The 24,816-nt window shown below is 39.9% G+C and overlaps 1 protein-coding gene across 1 annotated transcript in view; it reads right to left on the reverse strand.

Annotated features, from left to right (window-relative positions):
• Positions 1 to 24,816, reverse strand: part of KDM5A (lysine (K)-specific demethylase 5A) — a 197,911-nt gene that overhangs the window by 66,709 nt on the left and 106,386 nt on the right. The window contains exons 27-28 of the mRNA XM_011967180.1: positions 23,616 to 24,026; positions 16,052 to 16,268 (exon numbers count right to left, since the gene is read on the reverse strand). Coding sequence (XP_011822570.1) covers positions 16,062 to 16,268; positions 23,616 to 24,026 — 618 coding nt within the window. The 3' untranslated portion in view covers positions 16,052 to 16,061. The remainder of the gene's footprint in view (positions 1 to 16,051; positions 16,269 to 23,615; positions 24,027 to 24,816) is intronic.

Genomic DNA, 24,816 nt, shown 5'->3' on the forward strand with positions numbered 1-24,816 from the left:
CCAGGCGAGGTGGCGGGCGCCTGTGGTCCCAGCTACTCGGGAGGTGAGGCAGGAGAATGGCGTGAACCCTTGCAGTGAGGCAGTGAGCTGAGATCTGGCCACTGCACTCCAGCCTAGGCGACAGAGTGAGACTCCGTCTCAAAAAAAAAAAAAACAAAAAAACAACTGTGAGGTGTCTCAGTCAGAGGGTGTCACTGAGGACGTGTTACTGGATGAATTTGTATTAGGTGATTTTGAGAAGGCTTCAGGAAGCCGGGCTTTGCTTTGGATCGGATGCTGTGAGGAAGGAGGAGTAATTTTATAATTGGGTTTCTTAATGGATTTTATCTAGAAAGCAGGAAAAACGAAGTGGAGCGAAAAGCTGTGATTGGTGAGGAAGGAGCAGTCACTTGTGTTAGCCAGCATCGGATGTTTGATCATTTGTGTGGGTTGGACGATGTTCACGTTGTTGTCTTTGTTCAGATATCATCATAGAGTGATCTTATTTGTGTCTGGATCCACCATGATCACAGAGTGGCCTTGCCTGACATTGGTATGTGAGAACGAACACCAGGGCAGCTCCTAGCAATACAAAGCCTAATCGACAGTGTCAGTCCAATTCCCAGCTGTCAGGGGCTTCTTTTCTCTTCCTCGGCCATAATAGCCACATACACTCGGAGAAGTGAACTGACGTAACAGAAAGTGGTGACTGTAGTGGGAGGAAGGCACCTGTACCTGTTCTCAAGGCCTTGGCCATGGGTTTTCACCACCTCTCACCTATATTCTCCTCCTTCACACTAAGCCCAATCCCAACTTTTCCCACTCTTGTTATATCTTACCCCATTCCCTCCATTAAAAAAAAAAAATGCATTTTTTTCCTAACATAGTTTGACATCATTGGGCAATTTTCCTCCCAATTATTCCATAAGATTAAAATTTAAAATTTTCTGAATCAGAAATCCATGTTGGCTACCCCGGGACACATTAAAGAAATCACCAATGTTTAACGCCCACTCCTGAAGAGAAGATTCTAATTGTTCTGAGGTGAAGCTTGAACATCGAGATTTTTTAAAAAGCTCTCTGGAAGTCTCTAAGAGGCAGCTAAATTTGAAAAGCTCTGTAGCCTAATTGCTGCTGTTAGCTAATTTCTTAGTCGATCCTCAGGGAAGATGTAGTACAGCTGGTCTTATCTCTGAAACTCCTTTTCAAAGCCACTCTCAGCCTCCTCTTCTCCAAGATAAATAATCTGAAACCCTTTTATCTTCCCTAAGAGTTCTTCCTTCTCACCCCACCCACTGTTTTCACTGCTCTCCTTTGGAAGCTCTCCAGGTTCTACACATCCCTGTCAAGCACTGGTGTCCAAAGCTCCCTCGCGGGCCCTTCCTGCTGCCTGCCTGCTGGCTGCTAGTACTGCTCGCTTCAGCTCTGCAGTTTCCACCAGTGGAGAAATCAGCAACGGAGAGAGCTCTACCTACATGTCAGACTAAGAGGCAGAAGCAGCCTGAAGAAGGTCCCACAGCCTGACTGTTGGACCAGGGTGGCCTTCCATAGAGTTCTGCTACATGGACGATGCAGAAGGAAAACTAAAGAAGGGGCATAAAAGGAGAATGAGTTAGAGCCAAGTTCAGTGTGATGAAAAAAATGTATAACCTGGGAGGAAGAACTCCAAAATTCTAGTCCTGGATATGACCTGAATCAGCCACATAATCTTGGGCAATCCATGTTGCCTTTCTAGGACTCTGTTTTTCATGCATAAAACAAGAGAGTAAGACTGGGCCATCCCCAGGCTTCACGTCAGCTCTGAGTCTTCCACAGCTGATCTCAGGTTTGGAAAGAAAGAGACTGCTGGTCTGATCACCCCTCTTCTAACTGCTCTGGCCACAGCTCTTTCTTCAGCAACTCTAGTTATTCCAAGAGTTCTTATATTCCCAATTCCAACAGCCAATAATGATAGCCCAGACTCGCACCTCTAGTCTGTAAGCTTCTTGAAGACAGTAGAGTGCCATCTGCCATCTCCTGAATACAGATAAAAGCCTAGGAGTGCTTAGCTCTCTCAACAGATACTTTAAACATTTCCTTAACCTCCAGGAATCAGAGTTCCAAACAATAATGACCAGAATAATCGATATTCACTTTTCTTTTTCCTTTTTTTTTTTTTTTTGAGATGAAGTTTCGCTCTTTGTTGCCCAGGCTGGAGTGCAGTGGCATGATCTTGGCTCACTGCAATGTCTGCCTCCCAGGTTCAAGTGATTCTCCTGTCTCAGCTTCCCAAGTAGCTGGCATTACAGGAGCCCACCACCACACTCAGCTAATTTTTGTATTTTTAGTAGAGACGAGGTTTCACCATGTTGGCCAGGTTGGTCTCGAACTCCTGACCTGGTGATCCGCCCGCTTCAGCCTCCCAAAGTGTTGGGATTACAGGTGTGAGCCACCGCGCCCGGCCGATACTCACTTTTCATCAACAATCATCCTTCCAAAACTTAGCACCACATAAAGTCATCCATATTAGCAGTTATGGCACACCCTAGGCACCTTCACATACATCTCTCATTTAGTCTTTATTGACAAGCCAGAAAGACTGGCATTATCCCTATTTTATAGGTAAGAGATTGAGTTTCACAGACAGGAAAACTAAATTGCCCAAGATTCCAAAGCTACGAAGTGGCACACGTAGGATCTGGATGTCTGTCTGCCCGGGCTCCTTCTGCTGAAGTGACACACGTAGGATCTGGACGTCTGTCTGCCCAGGCTCCTTCTGTTCCACTCAAGCAGATTTACCTTGCAGTTAATACAACATAAGCTTTGGGGCCCCTCCCTTGCATGGGTGCCTTCCATTCCCCTGTACCTAGTTTTGAATTATTAATTTTGTGCCATTTTCCATAAAGAGGACCCTCCGCGAATTGTCTAAGCTTCAGTATCTACAAAAATCTAGATCTGTCCCTGAACTCAGCTTTCTATGTAACCAGAAACACTACCATCTTGTTTAGTAATTTCAATCTGAGGGTATTTTTCAAACACGAATTCAAGAGGAATCCTTGCCAGCTTCTGCGCTAGGAACCTACGCTGGTTCTTTAAAGAAATGGTAAAGTATGGCTTTGCCTTGAGTCATGTGGCCGGGGTCACTCACTGTTCCGTCTTCCCACTTACTCTGCGCCCGTGGTTCTCTTCTCCCACGCCGGGCTGTAGATTTCCTCTCCCTCACAGCAGGCCTTCCTGAGTCTGGCTTTAGCCTGTAGCATGCCCTTCCATGCTCGTTTTCGTAGATCACTTTATTCTGTACTCAATCTTTGGTAATGACTCTGTTCCACCCCTCCTGCTGCTTCTTTTGGTTTGCACTTTGGACCAGAACCTGCTGCTGCTTTGGGATTGAGCCTCAGCTGCTTTCTGTAGCCAAAAAAGCAGTGCTGTTGTGACTTGAAAAGGGGGGAAGATGGGGGATTGTTGTCTACTTCAATTTGTTAGGCAGGCTCTAATACTGACATTCACATTTCATTCTAACTTCTATAACCTCTCATATTTACCCATCAAAATATTCTAACACTATATACTATTCCTTCCCTCTACCTTGACCTTAGGTATCAGATCTCTCTTCTTTAGACTTTATATGTATAAAATTTCCCTCTTTTGTCCCCTCTTTGCAAACCAGAGAGGGTGCAGATACAACTTTGGAAAAACACAGTTTAGTAAAGAAATAGCTTGGGAACTGAGGCTTTCAGGTGAACTCAGCACACCATTTCTTTCTCGCTCTGTCCTGTCCACTTGTCATCTCCTAGAGCTTTAATACCTCCCACTATAACCATCTGAAAAATGAGAAAAATCTTTACTCAGTCACAATTTACCATACAATGGTAACTGAATTCATAATATTAGAAAAACCAGGATAGAACTAGGCAATCTATACATATTTCCAAAATACATTTTTTTTTTTTTTTGGTGCAGGCCATCTTTTAGAAATGTGTAGACACTATCCTAGTGGTAACAGAAGCACAGAAAAGTTGATGTTAGGATACCTGAGAATCTTAGGGCTATGTAATTCTAAGACATGACTTAAGATGTGTATGTATTAATCCACAGAACCTACAGCAATTAGAATATTAAACATCTTCCCAACAAGAACTGCGAAACAAACACACAGAACCAGCACGGATCCACGCCCTTCCCGCGTTGTAAACGAGTCTGAAGAGTCACCTGTCAATAGCAGCGATGGCAATACCATTACCTTGGAAAGAAATCATTGCTTCCTAGTTGACAAACTTGGGATGAAGTACTTTAAAACTCTGAATTCTGCTTTCGGTTTCTTCTCTTGGCTCCTATGTTGTCATACCACACGTACCACCAATTTACAAAACCCCCAATGCATCCATCCCTAGGAACAAAACGGAGATTCTTGTGATGCACAGGAAAGGACAAATTTCAATGATGAGGAAATCCTCACGTTTCCATTTCTGGATGGAAATTACACCAATTTTTGCTGACAGCTTCCAAGAGCACAGGCTGTAGAAGAAAAATGTATGGAGAGGAAACAAATTCATAAAGATACTTAACACTGTGGATACTATAAATTTTAAAATTCAAGATCTGATTCTTTCAGACAGAATTGTAATTTGAAGACTAAGAGAATGCTTTGCATAGATATTAAAAGGGATATGAACCATTTGGAGGGCGTTCAGAGGAGAATCAGTAGTTAAGGAACCCAGAACACGGTTGACAAGATTTGGAGATTTCTATTTTCCTAAGAAGTAAATTTGTTCTACTGAATGCAGGATATTGGCCAAAGGGCAGTTATAAATACTTCAAACTGCAGCAGTCTTATAAAATGTTAGCCCAAGTGTAAAAAGTTACTGCATTTCTTCTCATGAGCATTAAAAAAGAAAGACATTACACTTACCTTTTTTGATCTAATTTGAATAGGAAAGTATGGATAGAGCGACTTTTATAGGTTGATGCAAAACTAACTGTGGTCTTTGCGATTGACTGCGATTACTTTTGCACCAGCCTATATTAAGCCTAAGGAAGTTCGCTTATGCTCTCAGGCGCTTCAGTCTTTGCATGACGCAGCACATTCTGTGTGAGGACAGCAGACACAATCAGAGGTGGCCTCCCGCGATCCCTGCCTCCCCAGGTGCTCACATCCTTCTGATTGTCTCTTGGCATGGGCAGGACCTGGGACTTACTTCTCGCCAATGGAATAGGGCAATGGTGGCAGGATGTATGTGATTATACATACACGTTTACGTTATGTAAGATTGTAAGCTGATCTTGCTAGCTTTGAGAAAGCAAGTGGCCATGTTGGGAAAGCGCAGAGGCCAAGGGACTGAAGCTGGCCTCTGGCCAACCAAAATCTAAGGCCCTTATTCCGATGACCCAAAAGGAACTAAAGGCTGCCAACAACTACATGAGCTTAGAAGTAGATTCTTCCTCACACTTCAGATATGACACAGCCTTGAACACCACTGTGATGACAGCCTCGTGAGACCCTGAAGCAGGGTACCAGCAAAGTTGTGCCCTGACTTCTGACACAGCAATTGTGAGGCAATACATGTGTGTTGCTTTCAGCTGCTAAGTCTGTGGTAATACTGTTACGCAGCAGTAGATAACAAATACAGTAAATACTGAACGTATACACATTTGTAAAGTGTGTTTGCATATCAGAGGTTTTGGAATGACTATATGTACACATGCATAGACACACAAACCATTTAAGAAACTTAAGAAATGTAGTCAACAGAGCAATAAAGAAACTTGGCATTCTTCACACCAATCAATTCAAGATGTAACAAAGATTTAATATAAAGAATAAAAGTTTTAAGCAAAATCATGGAGGTATTTTTATTATCTTGTAGTAGGGAAGGTCATTCTAAGCACATCAGGAAAACCAGGAATTATAAAATCAAAAAGATTAAGTTTACATCATAAAACTTAACTTTTATAACAAAAAAAAACTATAAATAAGGTTAAAAGACTAATAACAACATGGTCAAAAATTTGCAACACAAAACAAAGAAATAATGTCCTCAATATACATAGCTCTTAAACATCATTAAGATTCAGTATAATGCAAAACTATACAGCCATTAAAAACAATACAAATCTATATCTATGGTCACGTACAAATGTTCTCAGTATTAAGTGAAAGAAGCAAATTACAAAGCAGTACGTAGAGTGTGGTCTCATTTACGCAAAGGTGTACATGGTTGTATAGAAGCATATGTAAATATGCACGGAGTTGTCTGAAAGTAAATCTTAACTGGTCATTTTGGGATATTTTTTCTTTCTTTTTTAAATGTGCATGCGCTATTTGTTTTTTAAAAAAAGAAATATATTTTCCAAAAAAAGTTTTAGAAATGTTTGTGTACCTATGAAGCAAAAGTCCATTTATTTGGCAGGTAAGTTAATCAGACAGCAAAACCTCTAGTGAAGAAACACCAATGAGAAAGATAAAGGAAAATAACTTCAAGGATGGAATCAACACCAATACGTGCAATCATTACCAAAGACATTATCTCAGGGAAAATGCTCCTAAGATATCACCCAGCACTATTCATTTATGAGCTAAAGGGGAAAAAAACAGACTGGAGATGTTTTAAAATAACCTGGGAGAGAATGGGAGGCCATTTTGAATACGATAGTAAAATGTAGAAAAGGAAAATAATAGAATGGTCTATTAAGTTCCATTATCAAATTAATGATCTTTGTCTTACTGGTGATAGATGCATTCACTGTATGGATGGGAGTCATAAATATGAAAATACGTAAAACATACTTATTCTACATAATCCTTAAAAATCATTGTCTCTCATAATGCATTCAGAACTATGGCTCTCAATTCTGACTGCAGAAAAACAAAATCCTGATGTTTAGGTCTAGAAAAGGCAACTCTAGAGAGACTCAGATTAATGGTCACCTAGGGCTGGGAGTAGAAACAGGGATTGACCAAAGAGACATGAAGTTTCTTTGTGGGTGATGGAAACATTCTGAAGTTTGTATGACGTGGTAAGGGTTGCACAATTCTTTAAATTTGCTAAAATCATGTATTAAAATAAGTCGCACAAAAAAACATTGATACTTGGGCTCCCTGTGAGATACTTGCAATTAGATTGGTCTAGGATGGGAGCGACAGGTTCGGTTTGTTTTTGAGGCAGAGTCTCCCTCCAAAACCTAGGCTGGAGTGCAGTGGCGTGACCTCAGCTCATTGTAACCTCCGCCTCTACTGGGTTCAATTGATTCTCGTGCCTCAGCCTCCCGAGTAGCTAGGATTACAGGCGAGCGCTACCATGCCCGGCTAAATTTTGTATTTTTACTAGAGACGAGGTTTCGCCACGTTGGCCAGGCTGGTCTTGAACTCCTGACCTCAAGCAATCCGCCCACCTGGGAACACCTCCAACTGTACAAATGGAATTCTATGTTCATTGTGAACTCTGTCTTGCTGGGGTGATTATAGACATGTATAGTTCTACCTTTCAGAGCTGTAGGTTAAAAGCTAAAAGGGTATTTTGAATATGTATTTAAGATGGATATGAAGTAAGTTGGAATTGTCCAGAGAAGCCCAATGAGGAAAGTGAAGGGATTCAAAGTTAGAGCACATGAGAAAAAAAAAAAGATATTAAACCAGAGGAGCTGGGGGCGAGAGGTGCAGAAGTAGAGATGACCGCTATCCCCAAATGCTATAAGGCTGCCGAACAGAGATGCAACTGAACTAGTTTTTCACATGCTGAACTAGGATGGATGAGGCTACAGGAAGATAGACTTCGGGTCTTTATAAGGAAGATCTTCACAATAATCCTGTTCCGTGTGTTGTGTCAGATCCTGGAGATATATTCTACAGGGACTATGTTCTACTGGTCCTCAAACTTTGCATGCATCACAGTCACCTTCAGGGCTTGTTCAAACGCAGGTTGCTGGCCCCATTCCCAGAGTTTCTGATTTAGAAAGTCTAGGGTAGGGCCTCATAGTTTGCATTTCTAATGAATTCCCAGATGACGGTGATGCTGTCCATGCAGAAGCCTCACTCTGAGGACCGGTGTCTAGTCTAAACGCTATTAGAGCTCCAAGAAAGGACATCTAACTCAGATTAGATGGAGACGAGTAACCTGAAGAACTTCTCAGAGGAATTTGGGGATGAGCTGAATTTTGAAGAATGAGAAAGTAGTAAGGAGAAAAGGCAGATGAGGTTATGGCAGTCCAAACAGAGAACAACAGGGGAGCAATAATGTATAGGAAGGAACGAAGGCATGAAACAGCACTCCTTCAAGTTATCTGTTGAATGTTTACGCATAGTATTGTTCTAGTTGCTGCATATGGAGAGATAAAGGAAACAAAACCTAGGCTCTCGTGGAACTTTTACACAAACATGCCATATATGGCAAAGTCCCCTAATGGAATAGAACAGGCCATTGCAAGAGAAAACATGGGGGCCTCTGAAGAGGTAGCATTTCAAGAAGAAGAAGAGAACAGGAAAAGAGACAGGCTCAAGGGAAAACACATAGGAGTTGAGCTCTCCTGTTCAATACAGAGCTTGAAATTATACGCTGAATGAAAGATGCGGAAGATAAAGGGCTGACTGACAGAACAAGGTCTCTAAGGAGTTACAATGGGATAGGATTCACTGATTAGCTCATTCACCTATACTTTCATAGTGTTGACCACAGGACAGACCCCTCCTCTGGGACAGATGAGGATGATGATATAGGTAACTGAGGAAGAAGCTTAGCAGCTCTCCTGTTAGCTTCAATTTACCCGTTAGGAGGGTAGGCCTCTGCAGAGGCAGCAGAGGTGACAGGCTATTTGACAAGGGGTGAAAATCTGAAATAGTCTTTAAGAATGGAAGAGGTTGCTGGACGGCCAGGGCCGCTGAACTGCTTCAAGCACCTACCTACTCGAGTCCATCTGTGGTGCCACCAACCACTGGGACACACTCAGTAGTACGCAGCCGCCCATGAAAGCAAGGAAGTCAGACAGCCAAACTGATCCAGGGATAAGTTTCTGCAGAGCCAGAGCGACAGGCCACAGTCGATGCTAAACGGGGAAGCGGTAAAGCCAGAGTAAACTGACAAACGGGGGTGGGGGGGGTGGGGAAGGTTGGTTAAGGAACTGGAGGCTTCTTGAGGTCAAAGAATAAGTATACTGTATACTGAGAGGAAGAAATTAAAGGACATTAAAATCATAGAATAAATTATCGATTCTACATTTCAGAAAATAAATTTCTGATGAGTCCAAAGTGTTGACTTAAAACTGGTTTGCTAAATGGAGTGAAAATGACTAGTGGAGATGGAGGTCCAGAAATTAAGGTCATCCATGACTAATGAAACTGCCCAGAATGATGGCAGCACTGGGGAAAGAGATGCCCATCAATCATCAAAGTCCCTTCCATAAATGAAGGGGAGTGACCAGAGATGGCGGTGAGGACAGACGGTGCAGCTGAACAGCAGAAGCCTCGGGACAGAACAACGGTGTAGCAGTGGCAATCAAGAACACAGGGGCAGCAGACCCTGTAGTCCATCCATTCACCGGCAGAAAAGTGAGAAGATGAACACTCTCCACTTGAAAGAGTCCTAAGGCAAGTATGGCTGAGGGAGAGTCCGTTTCCAGTTAATGAAAAAGCAGAAAAGCATATTTACAAAGGAATAGGGAATGAAAATCTCTATAATGCAAAGAACTGGCAAGGACGGCAGCAACGGTAAAACGAATTGAGGAAAACAGGTAGCAATTTGAGGCCTGATGACTGGATGGGCTTATTTCAGATGGCAGCAATGCATTCTAGGGATGAGAAGCAAAGGGAATCAAACCAGTCTCTCAATGTTTCAACTGAACTCTGGAACGAGATGCTTCTATGACAAAACAAGTCCCGGGAAGTGACCAAGGTGACATGAGTTTGAATTGTTACTCAAGGTTCCAAAGACAACACGAATGATGCTGTTTTGTGTCTCAGTGAAGTTTAGCCCCAGTTAGAGATGGCAGGGCTAGGTCAGAAAGACTAAAGCTGCTGGTCTCAACAGAGCAGCAGAATCCGCAGAGGGAAGGGGCCCACAGATGACGGAATGGTTAGGCTAGGTTTGTCAAATGTGTCTAACACTCTCGCCTTACCTCCCAGGAGTTCAGCACTGAATGGAATAGAGAGATGCAGATATGCTAGTCCCACGGCAAAAGGGAAAGTGCTCGAAAATGCCGCAAAATTCAGACCCCAGCAGAGGGAAGACTATAGGCAAGCTCCGATACATGTTAGTGACCAATACTTAGATTTTTCCAAGAATAGGACAGACACTGTATGCTCTGTCCTCAGGAGTGCCGAATCAATTTTTCTCTCATTAAATGGGGATTTGGACTATACAGCCTCTGTTGTCATCTTTAAATTCTATAACCTTTTTAGGAAGAAACATCCTTAGAAATCATCTACGTCTTACCCTGTCAAGGGGAGGGGCTATAACTTGTTTCTTTGTGACTAACTTGCATATGGTAGGAAACCAAGGTCCACAATAGATAAGCAACTCACATAAGGGGCCAAACATAGAGCTAAAACCCAGATTATTTTATTCCTAAATCCAGTGTTCTTTACATTACGTAATTCTAAGGTTCTCATCTGGGCTTCTGAAAACCTTTTTTGAAACTAAAGAAAATTCTGATTTCATCCTATGTCCCTGACACCTTCAAAAAGGCTCCTTAACACAAGGTGGGACCACCAAGCCATTTCTAAAGCTTCTTCTTGTGGTGCCTTTTTCCCCCCACGGACAAGATACACAACCTAGCTCCAGACATAAGGCTAGGGAAAAGTTCTGCCTAATAAAGAAATTTCATGGATCTTTAAGGAAAGATTAAATCAAGTCTTTCTTCCTACCAAGGTAGAAATACACTTCAAAGAACAAGTGAGAAGGAGTGAAGAGAGTGAAATTCCAAAATCACTCTAGTTTATTTACATAATATAGTATTTGATTGCATTCTTTTGTACTGTTCCCTACTTTTATAATGTGTAAAATGTTTCACCATGTTCCAATTCATGGTTGAGCTTTAAATGAAAATATTCTGGATCTTTCATTTACTGGTATCAACCACAATGTCAAGACCCCCAAGAAATACTTGATCTAAACTGGGAGAGTCCAACACAATTTTTTTTTTAATGGATTTGCCACCTTAAGAAACTTCAAGTGTATCTTTTTGTTGGCAAGAAAATTATTTCCCAAGAGGTAATCAGATTTCCCTCCCCGCCCCTGCTCTTTCCACCAACCCTCCTCCTAACATACACATAGAGAGTTACACATTTCATGAAACTGTTTTGAGGCCAAGTTCACAGCAAGCAGAGTCTTAACATTTTCAGAAATGATCTGTCCTTCATATCTGCATAAGCTGGGATCCTTGGCAATGGGGAAAAGGTGCCATTTGCTTCTCTGAAGTAACTTGGGGTCTGAATTGGTTAAGAAGCCAAAGAGAAAAGGAAAGCATTTCCTTGTCTTCCCTATTAATCGTTTGTTGCAAAGGGATAAACTTCTCAAGAACCAAAGGTGAGGAAATGTGTTGGTCATCACTGGATTCTTGCTGGAAACAGAAGGCAGGTGAAATCTTCAGGAATCACTTCACACTCCAAAAACACTATTCTCAGCAATGATAATAGGCTAATCACACCACTGATCAAATTATTTCAGCTCAGTTCTTTATTTTGCAGTTAGAGAGCAAATGAAATTAGAAACTGCTTTGGCACAGGTTAAAGGTGGCTCCCATATACTCACTAGTTTTCCTCAGGATTATCAATACTCCTTACCAAAATGTACTTTTACTTAGTTACCATTTAAAGTTGCCACCAAAGTAAATGACAGGGGGTAGGGGTAGGTGTGGGTGTGGGGAACCTGAGCATACACATAATTTTTAAATCTTTTAGATGTAATGCAATCAACCATATCTAATATTCTTTCAGAAAACAGAAGAAACACAAAACATGCTCAAAGATCAAGAAATCAAGTTATGCTTTTCATAAGGCACCACCAATTTACCCTGATAAATTGTAAATAAATATGTAAGGGAATAATCAATAGGGAGTCTCGAGGTTTACAAGACATTCCTGTTTAGACCACTTGGAGTACTGCAAAAGAAAAAACAAGCAAGATACAGCTTGAATAACCCATCATATCCTTGCCCGGTGCACATCATTTGTTGCATAGTGGTGACTGGATATGATCCAGGACAAGAGAAGACCAAAATTCAAAACAATACATTAACATCCATTCTTCCTCATACTACAGTATGAGATACCACTTGGGACATTCATATCCAAAGAAGTAATGGTATGATTTTTTAAAAAAAGGAATTTCAAAAGGAGTATTTAAGGACCTGCTGTAAAAGCACCTTCTACACACACAAAGCTAATCCACATGTGAAACTTTATCAAATCTGGTTATATGTGGGACTTCAACAGCTCAAATTTTTCCACCATTTACACTTTTCAAATCCCACTCCAAACTGTCACTTTCTCCCTTAAAAAGTGGATTATCCCATCCTTTCAAAGAGAGGCTTTCTCAGTTTTTCTTTTCATTCTCCTACTGTAAGTGCTGGTTGATATTCACACAAATGTACTACAGAATTAAAATACTGACAAGCAAGTAGTTTCTTTACATGCACTGAATTGCATCCAGAATCCAAAAATTAAGCAGCACAAAAAGACATTTTTTGGACACCTACTAAAGACAAAAGTAGAGAAGAACAGAAGTAAAGCACAGGTAAAATCATGCTAATCTTACAGGTCAGCCTTTGTCCTTTTAAAAAAAAAAAAAAAAAAGGGGGGGGAGAGAGAGAGAGAGAGAGAGAGAGAGAGAGAGAGAGATGGGGTCTCACTGTTGACCAGGCAGGACTCAAACTCCTAGGTTCAAGCAATCTTCCCACTTCAGCCTCCTGACTACACTGCACTGGAGTACACCTGGCTGCCATGTTTTTTATTATTAAAGTACACTGTGGGCAATCACAGGTTTAATGTTTGCCTTTTCAATTATTCAGGGTATGACATGCAATAATTTATGATTTTACTGAGGCACACATTTGAATCATGCAGGCAAAGCTGGTGTGCAGCAGCTCAGTGAGGAAGTCCCGCATCTACACATCAACATGGCTCTGCTGCAGGACGTATCAGGAAGCAAAATAAACATCTGAGGAAGGAAAGTCTCCCGTCTCCTCCCCCAGCTACAAGGCTAACTACTAGTGCTACATTTGTACTTCTAAACTTGGGGATCTGCATAGTTCTAATGACTTGGCTTTTAAGAATACCAAAGGCCTACCATTTTTCCATTTTTCTTTCTATAACCTTTGCCAAGGTTAAAATACTAATGATGAAGAATTGCAACTTCAGTTGCAGTTCAGAGGAGATAAGAAGGGTAGAAAGACATTTTAAATCATGTCTTAATACAAAATATTACAATACAGAAGAGAGCACGTTGTAAATAATTTTCTCTAAGTGAAAATAATGCTTTGTATTAGAACACCAACATTTCTTTAAATAGATCAATCTTGTTTCATTAATTCCAAAACTGCAGATTTGTTTATTTTTTTGTTTTGCCATTAATTTCTCCCTTCTGTTCTTCTCAGCCTTGGTCTAAACCTGCGGTCAAGTCATACCAAATCCTCCACGATTTTCAAGTAAATAAAGAAAATCCCACCGTATCAATGAAAAGACATATTTAAGTTTCAAAACGTCAGAAGGTAACAGGAAGCTAGTCATACTTTCTCAGCATCCTCATGACTCTCCACTGATGGCAGACGAGTTAATGGATGATTAGGAAGGAAAAATAAAAATTGTAAATGTATTCCAGGCATCTGTCACTTAACATTACATTCCATTTTTAACCCACAAGTATCTGAAGACTTTTACAAAGAAGACCAAAAGGCAAAAAATATTGTGCTTTCTTGTATAACATCAACCAGAGGAAATTCTTAATTGATAATCGTTAGTTTGGCAAAAGGAAAACTTATGAAATCGGTTCATTAGTTGCCTTGCAATATCCACTGAAATCTTGGATCATACACAAACTTACTTGAGAAGAGACCTCAAGACACATGCACAGCAACACTAACAAACCTCTGGACAAGTCAAAACACTCAAAAGGTTATACAGTATTAAGGAAAGAATGAATAAAAAGTAGGTAGTATGAACTACAGAGAAAACATTTACATAAATTGGATTTTATAAGAAAACGTTTTTTTTTTTTTTGTAAGATGCCTTTTGAGTTAAATCTCATACCCACTCAAACTGTAACTGGACAGTACATTTCACTTCTAGTTACTAGAAGACAGTTCTTTAAAAGAGACTGGGGCAAAAAGGGAAAAGGAGACTATAAGCCGTTGCTAGGTCCACCCCAATCCCCCCTTTAAAAGGAAAACTGATGAATTTAAGTCAAACCACAGATTTTTTTAAACCAAAATAAACACACCAGACAGACAGTGATGACAAAACACTATTTTTAGTCTTTTTTTTTTTTGTCCTTTAAAAAAAATTAGTCCCCTTCTACTAAGAGTTTACATACAGCTTACCTAAAATCTTAAGAACAGAGAACACAACAGGAGGGAAGAGGACACAGCACCATAGTTTCAAACGTTCACACACAAAAGAAAAAACAGCCAGCACAGACTAGAGTGAGACCAAGTTTCCCAACAGACAGGAACAAGTCCCAACATACAAAGGACATATAATTATCTATATGAACAAAAGCAAAATGGAAGATCTGGTCAGGCTGGGATGGAGGAGGGAGTGCTAACTCCTTGTACTACAAGGAAGGAATGGGATTTTTTTTTTTAAAGCAAAAAAGAAAAAGCAAGCCCCCAAATGGATTTTTGATGTTGAAACTCTTGTCATATGCTGCTGGTAACAGTAAATATATATATTTATATATTCATATATGTATATTAAAAAAGGAAAAATAATCTATTTATAGAACAGTCAGTAGTCAGAGACATTTAGAAAAAAGTAAAAACAAGTCCTTTTTTTTTCTTTTTAAAAATGGATTTACTAAAACAACTTCATCACCCAGAGGTACTACAACCCCGCATCCTCTGATGAAGCCATGGCGTTATTCAACAGCATCTGCTGCGGGCCGTAGTTAGAAATTGCCAGTGTTGGAAACAGCAGACATTGGGGTCAGGGCTGCAAGGCAAAAAGCTGTTATTTGCTGGTCTTGCTCATGGCCATGCCTGAAGCCTGGTGTCTGGAATACTTGTGAATGAAGTTTTCCCCGAAAAGCATGCATCACTGTGGCTCAGTAAAATAGTATGACTGGTCATCGTCGTCATCTTCTTCTCTTTTTTTTTTTGGCAGAGGCCTGAATCCATGTACCTGCTCTTCCCTAAAATGTAGACCCAAGACAGCAAGACTTTTCAATGCCAAAAAACGGCTCCTTGCCTTGTAGTAGGTTCTTCTCCCCAGAATCCAATCTAGTCCGATTTCTGATCTAGATGACATCCTCATCCTTACAAAGATAAGGTGACCTGCCCCAGCTGAGAGGTTCTCCTATTTGGGGTGTTCTTCTAGCACAAACAAGCACAAATAGCTGATGTCAAAAGACTGTGATACCATTCCTTGACGTCTAACAGAAATAACTTTGGCCCTGTTACTCCTAGTTGTATCTTTAGGGCATTAAGTACCAGGTAACAGTGGAAGGAAAGTGGTACTCCAATCCCTCTCCAACTATCCCAGTGAAGGTGATCCAAGCAATTAGCACCTTCAGTTGGTGCTGCTCCTAAGTTGTAAGTCTCTAACTACTATCAGCTGGACAAAAGCCACATCCTACATGCCCTGTTAGCACACCAATGTATTAATACTAACCGGCCACCCTAGAGCCCAATCAAGCATCTGGCCTTAATGCAGTACATCACACTCAAAGGAGACATGAACTATTGGCTGCTGTACCAAAGAAGACACCCTCTGCATAGATATGTTGACAGAGAATGTAACCCCCAGAGTCCATGCAAAGAGGAAGCCAGCACTAAGAGGGCTTTCTCTGAAGGCCATTCATCTTTGGAAGCAACATTCCAAGTGGATAGAAACCACTCTACTTGATGACTAAGGTCTCAATGTGGTCCATTTCCCCCCATGTCCCAAACTAACCAAGCATCTGCTAACTGGTCTCTTTCAGATCCTCCACTGGTAGTTTGTAGCTCATTATGAAGGAAGGAGGTGGTGCTGGACCTGGGCTAACTGGCCCTTGCTTCTTTGCACAGTTTATACAGATGTAATCTTCATTTTCAGCCATTTCTGGAGATACACCCACACAAACTTGATGAAACCACTCATCACAGCCACCATCACATTGTACCCAGTCTACCTGTAGGAAACAAGATTGGGGAATGTTAAGGTTACATAAACATTAAGCCTAGAATAAAAGCAAACCGAAGAGCTTTCTTGGCTTAAATGATAGCAAACAACTGGGATATCTAGAGATAGGCAATGACTTCTTATGGGGTTATTTTTTAAAGACAGAAGCTGAGAAGTTAATACCCCAAAATTATATTTTACCATAGTGTGTCCACAAAATTAGGCCTCTTAGGTACTCCATTACCTCATGAATACCTGGGGCTCCTTGTGAGGCAGAAACATGTTTGAGAAAAATTTGACAAAAAGGGAACTTCTAATAGAGCAGCCAAGTAGTTTTAGCTAATATTAACAATTTCTAGGCTCTAAGACAATGCAATTATCAATCAAGAAAGGAAGAGTACAACAATGTGAAGGCAATCCTGTGTATTAGCTTTATTTCAAAGAGATAAGCCAAAGTACTAAGAGCATTAAATACCTTTTTAGAAAAGCAGTCACATAGGCCACTTTTAAAACTAATATTTTTTATTCTTCTCTTCTTCCGTTACAAATACAACTCCCTATAAAAAGTTAGCAAATATCAGATGTCAAATCTTACAAATTATCCAATTATAACAGTCAAAGACACAGGTCAACAGATCACTCTGGGGCTTAAAATTCAAATCTGAAAACCTGACAGGTCAGCGGCAGGTGTCAGACTTGACCCTTCTGACAATACTCTGATTACAGGAGGCTAGGAAGGGATTGTAGTTTGGTGACTTTAAGCCTTGGACTTAAGAGTTAACAATAAAGTGACTTTTGGCTTTTGTATCTGAAGGCTGATTGTGGTAGTTTTTACAGCTAATGTCATGGCAGACAAGAACATTTAAGTTGAAAAGAGCCACTCTCCCTCACCTCAATACAAAGGTTGGTCATTTCATTGGCAACATAAGAAGCCACTTAAAACCGTGAGCTTTACCAGATATCAAAGGAAGGAACAGAAAGGGATCAAAGAAGTAACTCTATACAACTTATAAGAAGGAACAGATGAAGGAGGTTTTGGCTAGGTAAATGAGTTTCATTCACAGAAAGTGAGTGGTTTTCAAAATTCGTTTCCATGTCCTATAAAACAATTGTCAAACCACAGTAGTCATGTCAGTAGTTTTAGGCTTGTAATAAGGGGTGGGAAAAATAATTTGTCAAAATGATATTCTACTTGTATTGTTCCTATTCTAAAGTTCTAGATCTTAAGAAACAATACTGTTTAACATAAAGATTACTCAACTCAGAAGTTCTGAGTTTCAGTGTGTAATTTCAAGCAAGTCACTTAACCTCATTGAGTGGCTCAATTTCCTCATCTGAAAAATGCAGATGACATTAATTACTAGATTACCGAGAGGATCCAATGAAATAATGTATGGCAAAACACCTAATTTACTGCCTAGGATACTGGAGGCACTTTTCAGTCATGGTCTCGTGGCTCTACTCATTATCCTACATTACCCAAAACGTTTTGCACCTTGATATAACTGTCTGCAGCACTGCTTTTCAAAGTGTGTAGACCACTGGCATCAGAATCATCTATTGTGTTTTGTTAAACATGCAGCTGGGACCTATCACCCTATGAACTCAGAATGTCTGGGGAGTACAAGCCAGAAGCTTACATTTTTAATCAGCTCCCAAGTGATTCTCATATATTCTAAATCCGATTGCTGCTGGCCCTCTGTGACATCACTTCCTGTAAATTCAGAGCAACTTAACAATACCTTCCTAAACAGATTTGTTTTTGTTCTGTAATTGTTTGTTTAGCTTCTGAAGTCTGTGCAATAAAAAAACTCACCAAAATGTTCCTATTGTAGCAAACTAATCAGAGACCAAAAAATAAAAAGGGAAATAATGGCATCTGTGCAAAATGTAAAAATTAAAGTACTGCAAGCAGTAAAGACTCACAAAATGCTGGCTGTTAGAGTAGGTGCACTCAAGTGTTTTGGCTGTTTGGGACACATAAAGGGAACTGGATAAATTGTGGTTCTCTGTGCTGCCCAGGTTTGAGATACCATGCTGTTTATGATGGTACCCGTGAACCAACAGATACCTTTACCCTTACCTCCAACCCTCTTAATCCAGTCTAGTCCCCATTCATGCTAATCCATTTGATAAGAACGTTATCAATGTATCAGTATTTGCTATAAAGAAGTGTCCCAGGTCTTTTGAAACCTAGTGTTTGCACTATACTTACTGGCTTACAATTTCCCAAAATTCTCTCGCAAATAAGACAAGACTTTCCCTTTTGTGATCTTCACTCAAGGTCCCTTCCTAAGCCTAGATCTCCCATTTCAAAAGATCTATAACCTTTCTTGAGATACTGGTACACAAATTCTAACCTAGACTGTAGGTTATGTAACAATTTAGCCTGATAATAGAACAAGTAAAAATAGTCCTTCTCTTTACCAATATCTTTTTTATCACGCTCATCTACTAACAATCAAATGTGAGTCCTACTCTTGTGTGAAAGGTCCACAGCATCATAAAGCAAACTAAAGTTTGGGATGCCAACCGAAGCCACAGATGATTCTGACACAGGGGCAACAGACCAGGTAGTGTCCTGAAAACTCAAGAACACAGAATTTGGAAAACTGTATAAACTGTCATTTCCCTTTTCATTATTTCTAGGGAGATGTATTTAGTGAATCACAAAAAGAATTATTAAACTTCACAGCTGTGAACTGTTCAAATACTAAATGATAAGAGATTCTACATCACAGTACAAATAGGTTACTATGTTTAGATCTGGGGGAAATGTCTGTTTTAAAAAGAAATACATTAAAACAAAATATTAGTTTAATATTCATGTTTTGCTGTATGGTTTCATATTTACACTTAAGAAAAAATACTTGGCATAGTATATTTTGTTCATTTCTTAAAGAATAGTACTGCACTGGGAAAGAAGAAAATCTGGTAATTTAGTGATATTCTTAGCTTAGTAATTAAACTGAGCTTTTGTTATTTTGGCATTTAATATCTTGCACCCCAAGTTTCCTAGTAAAAGCAAGATTTGAAAAAGGAAAACAATTCATTTAGTGAACTACAACACACGTTCAGAATCCTTGTGTATTATTTTCTTGGTGCTCTCAATATTCAGTGACCAACCCTCCCAATTTGCCGAGGAATGACAGATTTCTCAGTATGTGGGAATTTCAGTGCTGAAACAGGGAAAGTCCCAGGGAAACTGGGACAGTTGGTTACTCTAGCTGAACATCATGCACGCGTGTGCACGCGTGTGTGTGTGTGTATTACACACATTTAGGTAACTTAATCTTTGATTATCTGTGCCAAAAGGAGGTATGAACTAGTAAAGCCATTGAAAACGCAAATACCTTGATTGAGGCAACACCCCCGTGAAAATCTTAAATCAGGGTGGCTAATAAATAGTAAAAATCAGAGTTCACAAATTTAGTCTCTTAATTTACCACACAAAACTTCTCATGTCAGTAGGAATGGGTAAAGGAAAAGGCCGACAATAAGAGGGTTAAAAAAAGTGAAGAGAAAAAGAAGACTATTTTCATAAGTAAAACTATTAAATGTTTATTCTAATACAGAAGAAAAATACTACTTAAATTAGTAGCCTGAAAGAATTTGGTCTTTTTCCAGTTAACTTGTTTTATCTTTGGTACCAATAAGACTGAATAAAGAGTTCTGACAGAAAAAGATTCTGAACTTTAAAATTAATTTTTTAAAACTAGTTCTTTGTTAATAATAATTTCAGCTTGACATTAATTTAATAATCAAAGGAAAAATTATTTTTTCAAAACCTTTTATATTATTCTGGTATTGTCTTTCTTTTTCTAAAACACCTTGAAATTGAGGCTAGGCACATTTAAACTAGCCTCATTTAATCTTTCTTTTAATTTTTAAAAGAGTATTTCTCAAAAAGAGAGCTGGGCGTGGTGGCATGTGCCTGTAGTCCCAGCTATTCAGGAGGCTGAGGTAGGAGGACTGCCGGAGCCCAGGAGATCAAGGCTGCAGTGAGCCATGACCACACACTGGACTCCAGGCTGGGCAGCACAGTAGGACCCTGTCTCAAAAAATTTCTATCTGCATATTTTGGGGGAAAAGTCATAGTCATTATTGGTTAGAGAAATAATAGTAATTACTGGTCAGAGAATTCACCTAAAAACAAGTGAACCCTAGAAGTTATTTTTTGCAGAATGATATTTTAAAGAACAAACTGCCCTAAAACGCATGATTTTCTTTTCTTTCTTTTTTTTTTTAACATCATCTTGCCAATCTTTTTCTTTTTGAGACAGGGTATCCCTGTCTCGCCCAGGCTGGAGTGCAGTGGGGCAATCACAGGTGCAACCATAGCACATTAACTATAGCCTTGAACTCCTGGGCTCAGGCAATCCTCCTGTCTCAACCTTCTGAGTAGCTGGGACTACAGGGATGGGCCACTGCACCTGGCAAAAGCATTCTTTTCTTATTTTGTTCTAAACATGTGTGTTGTATATTAAGTTTTCTCAGAGAAATACTAAACACTGAGAAAGTTTTAACATTCTTTACAGAAACTTTCACAGAACTGTAACTGTTATTTAGTAAAATCAATGTCAGGAACAAACATGTAGAACCATAAAAACCGCAAAATAGCAGTAACAGGCAAAATATCTATAATCTGAAATAACTTTTGCGTAAAATGAAACACATTATATAAACTAACAACATAGGGTGGGGCACACATTGCTCACCTTTATGTATTTTAACAGTTCAAAATAAACACTTTCTCTGAGCACTCAGCCAAATCTCCTTTTGCTCCATCAAAATGTAGATGATAACTCTAGATTTTGTTTAAAGATTTTGTTTACAAAACACCTATACTATTAGAAGCAAATCTCACAGTTCTTTCAAAACTAATGATCACATCTTAGCACTTACGTTGCATTTTTTGGTTAACAAGTGCTTTCATAGAGATTGTTTCGTCTTATCATCATAACCCTTTGAATAAGGCAGGGCACCTGTTAATTTGACAATTTCAAAGCAAATGAAAAAAAAAAACAGCCTAAGTGTTTATATTGCTACAAGAAGACAACAGTAGGCCAGGCGCGGTGGCTCAAACCTGTAATCCCAGCACTTTGGGAGGCCGAGACAGGCGGATCACGAGGTCAGAAGATCGAGACCATCCTAGCTAACACAGTGAAACCCCGTCTCTACTAAAAAATACAAAAAAACTCGCCGGGCGAGGTGGCAGGCGCCTGTAGTCCCAGCTACTCGGAAGGCTGAGGCAGGAAAATGGCCTGAATCCGGGAGGTGGAGCTTGCAGTGAGCTGAGATCCGGCCACTGCACTCCAGCCTGGGCGACAGAGCGAGACTCCGTCACAAAAAAAAAAAAAAAAAGAAGACAACAATAATAATAGATGAACTGAATCCCATTTAAATGCTGAGCAGAAGGGAGGGGAAAGATTAAGTGATAAGGAGAAAAAGTACAAAAATAAGACAAAAGGCTCATGAGATACAAACATGACAGAAAGAATGACAGGAAAGTTTAAAACGGACACACCCTACCTTGCTGCTCATCTTTAAACTACCATATAATAAGGGAGAAAGAAAAGGGAGAAGGCTCTGCCAGTGCTGCACTCTGGTGCCCAGAGAGAAAGTTAACTCTTCCTCAGCCTCTTTAATAAACAAACTCAGATGGAAACAAATGCAAAATTAAAGACAAAAATAATATGCACATACATATGTACTAAAACGCTTTAAAATGTTTATAACATAGAATGCTTATACAATGAATAGATGCAAGTCAGTGAACAGTCTGACAATGACATAAAACAAATGCCATAGAAAAAAACTGGGAAGGAAACACTAAAATATTTACAGCTGTCTGCCTTGGAAGATTAGACTACAGGATATGTATTTTACTATACGCAGCATTCATTTTCCAAAAAATGAACAGAATACCCCAATACATCTCATTTAAATATGTGTCATTTAGTTTTGGAATGTGTTTTGGTACTTACACCTCAGTTACCGACGGGGCAGAGGTGTTAGTGGAGAGAGCCTGGTCTGAGAGCCGGGATCTAGGGATCTACTTTTGGTTTTGCTGCTGAACAGCTCTGTAACTTTGGTCACGTAATTACCTTCCCTGAGTCCTGGGTGCACCAGCTGTAAAATGAGCAGCCTGAACAAGGTAAACTCTTGGTCCCTTCAAGCTCTAAAAATGTTTAAGTATTTCATTGAAAAAGTGAGGGCATAACCTATAGGGAATAGAGATGCAGTTTTATTTGTTTATATTTTCAAACTGAGGCACTATGAGAATTCTAAACATCAAATAGTATAATGAGTATAATAAAATTAAAACTACAGATTTATCAATATTCTTGATAAGAACTGTAACAGGGGCCTCCAATCATTTAAACAACTGGAATTTTTCATAAAGTCTATTACTCTCAAAAGTTCGTATCTAAAGAACGGCCAAAACAGAATTACTACACTTAAATTTTAGGGTTGGAAATTTTAAAATAACGTTTTGGTTTTTTTTTTTTTTTTGAGATGGAGTTTCACTCTTTTTGCATAAGCTGGAGCACAATGGAGCGATCTCGGCTCACTCCAACCTCTGCCTGCCGGGTTCAAGTGATTCCCCTGCCTCAGCCTCCCGAGTAGCTGAGATTACAGGTGCACGTCACCACACCCGGCTCATTTTTTGTATTTTTAGTAGAGATGGGTTTTCATCATGTTGGCTAGTCTGGTCTCAAACTCCTGACCTTAGGTGATCCACCCGCCTCGGCCTCCCAAAGTGCTGGGGTTACAGACATGAGCCACCGTGCGCAGCCTAAAATAATGCATTTATAGGTTTGAATTATTTGTTCCCAAAGATTTGAAGAAAATTATATTCCATTTAGGAGAGTGCTTACAGGTCTGAGTGTGAGTAAGATATGGACTAAAAGTTTCAAGTCTTTGGAATCCAATCTTAATGCAATTGGCCACAGCTCTCACAATACTGGCCCAGGATTTTCTTCAGGCCACTGGGACTATTTGACAAGGTATTTCGTTCTCTGAGTCACCTTACAGGGAAGGCACAAGATTATTCTGAAACTTGTTATGCCCACTGCATATGAAATGCACCATTTGCCAGGGAATGTCACATCGCTTCTCTCTGCTCCTGTCTCATTATGTTCACTAAGTATATGATTTCTAAAATACAACACTTCTACTAGGCACACTGAGAGCCTCACTTTTCAAAACAGTTTATAGAAATTGTACAAAAGATATTATGTTGGAAGTCCAAATCCTAGAATCAAAAACATACTATATATTGATATCAAACATGTGTCTCCACAACTGTTGTTCCTTGACCTCTCATGCTTGACCATAAACAGCTGGAACTCACCTTGTCCTTGCAGGGCCTTTGGCAGTTCTGTGCTGCGCACACAGCATTCTCATCATCAGACTCCTCTGCTCCTGACCAGTCATACTTTGAGGGAATGTCCAGCACTTTCTTCTCTCTCTTCTTTTCAGTGCTCTCTTTCACAAGTTCAACTTTGGCTGCAGCAGCCTTCTCCTTCTTTTTCTTTCTCTCTTCTTCTTTTGCTAGTTTCTTGGCCAGTTTATTCAGCTCCTTTGATTTGTCTGCACTTAATTTTAATTTCTTCTTTTTAGGTTTGTCCATTTTCTTTAACTCCTTGGACTTCTGTTTTCCTTCTCCAAAAAGTTGCTCTACCTTTTCTAGCTTCCGTTTCCGTTTCTTCTCTGAAGAGTCCTTTCCTTTCACTTTTAGTGGTTTCTCTTCCATGCTGTCATCCTTCAAAAATATAAAATTGGGAACAATTTTAAAGCAAGACAGTTAAAAAACTACTTAGTATTACTCTCTTATATGAGGTACCTCGAATAAACACATTCAAAGAGACAGAAAGCTGAACAGAGGTTACCAGAGGCTGTAGGGAAGAAGAAATGAAGATTTGCTTAGTGAGTATAGTTTCTGTTGGGGCTAACTAAAAAATTTAGGAAATGAATAGTGGTGACAGTTGCGTAACACTGTCAATCTACCTAATGTAACTGAATTGTCTACCTAAAAAGGGTTAAATGGTAAATTTTATGTTATGTATATTATGCTACAATAAAAAACATTTATGGGCCAGGCGCGGTGGCTCATGCCTGTAATCCCAGCACTTTGGGAGGCCGAGGCGGGTGGATCACTTGAGGTCAGGAGTTCGAGAGCAGCCTGGCCAACACGGTGAAACCCCGACTCTACTAAAAATACAAAAATTAGCCAGGCATGGTGGTGCATGCCTGTAGTCCCAGCTACTTGGGAGGCTGAGGCAGGAGAACGGCTTGATCCCAGGAGGCGGGGGTTGCAGTGAGCCGCGATCAATCCACTGCACTCCAGCCTGGGCCACAGAGCAAGACTCCATCTCAAAAAACACAAAAAGGATTTATGTTATTCTAAAGATATTTAAAAGACATTTTAAGAAGGCAAGTGTACTATTCAATGAAGATAACAGTAGAAAATCACAAGTCTGAAATGAAATATTTATCTTGTATTAGCTTACTAGGAGAAAAAGGGCACACACAACAATTCAGTGCCAGCGTAT

This window comes from Mandrillus leucophaeus, unplaced genomic scaffold, assembly GCF_000951045.1.
Source record: "Mandrillus leucophaeus isolate KB7577 unplaced genomic scaffold, Mleu.le_1.0 Scaffold79, whole genome shotgun sequence".
Classification (NCBI taxonomy): domain Eukaryota; kingdom Metazoa; phylum Chordata; class Mammalia; order Primates; family Cercopithecidae; genus Mandrillus; species Mandrillus leucophaeus.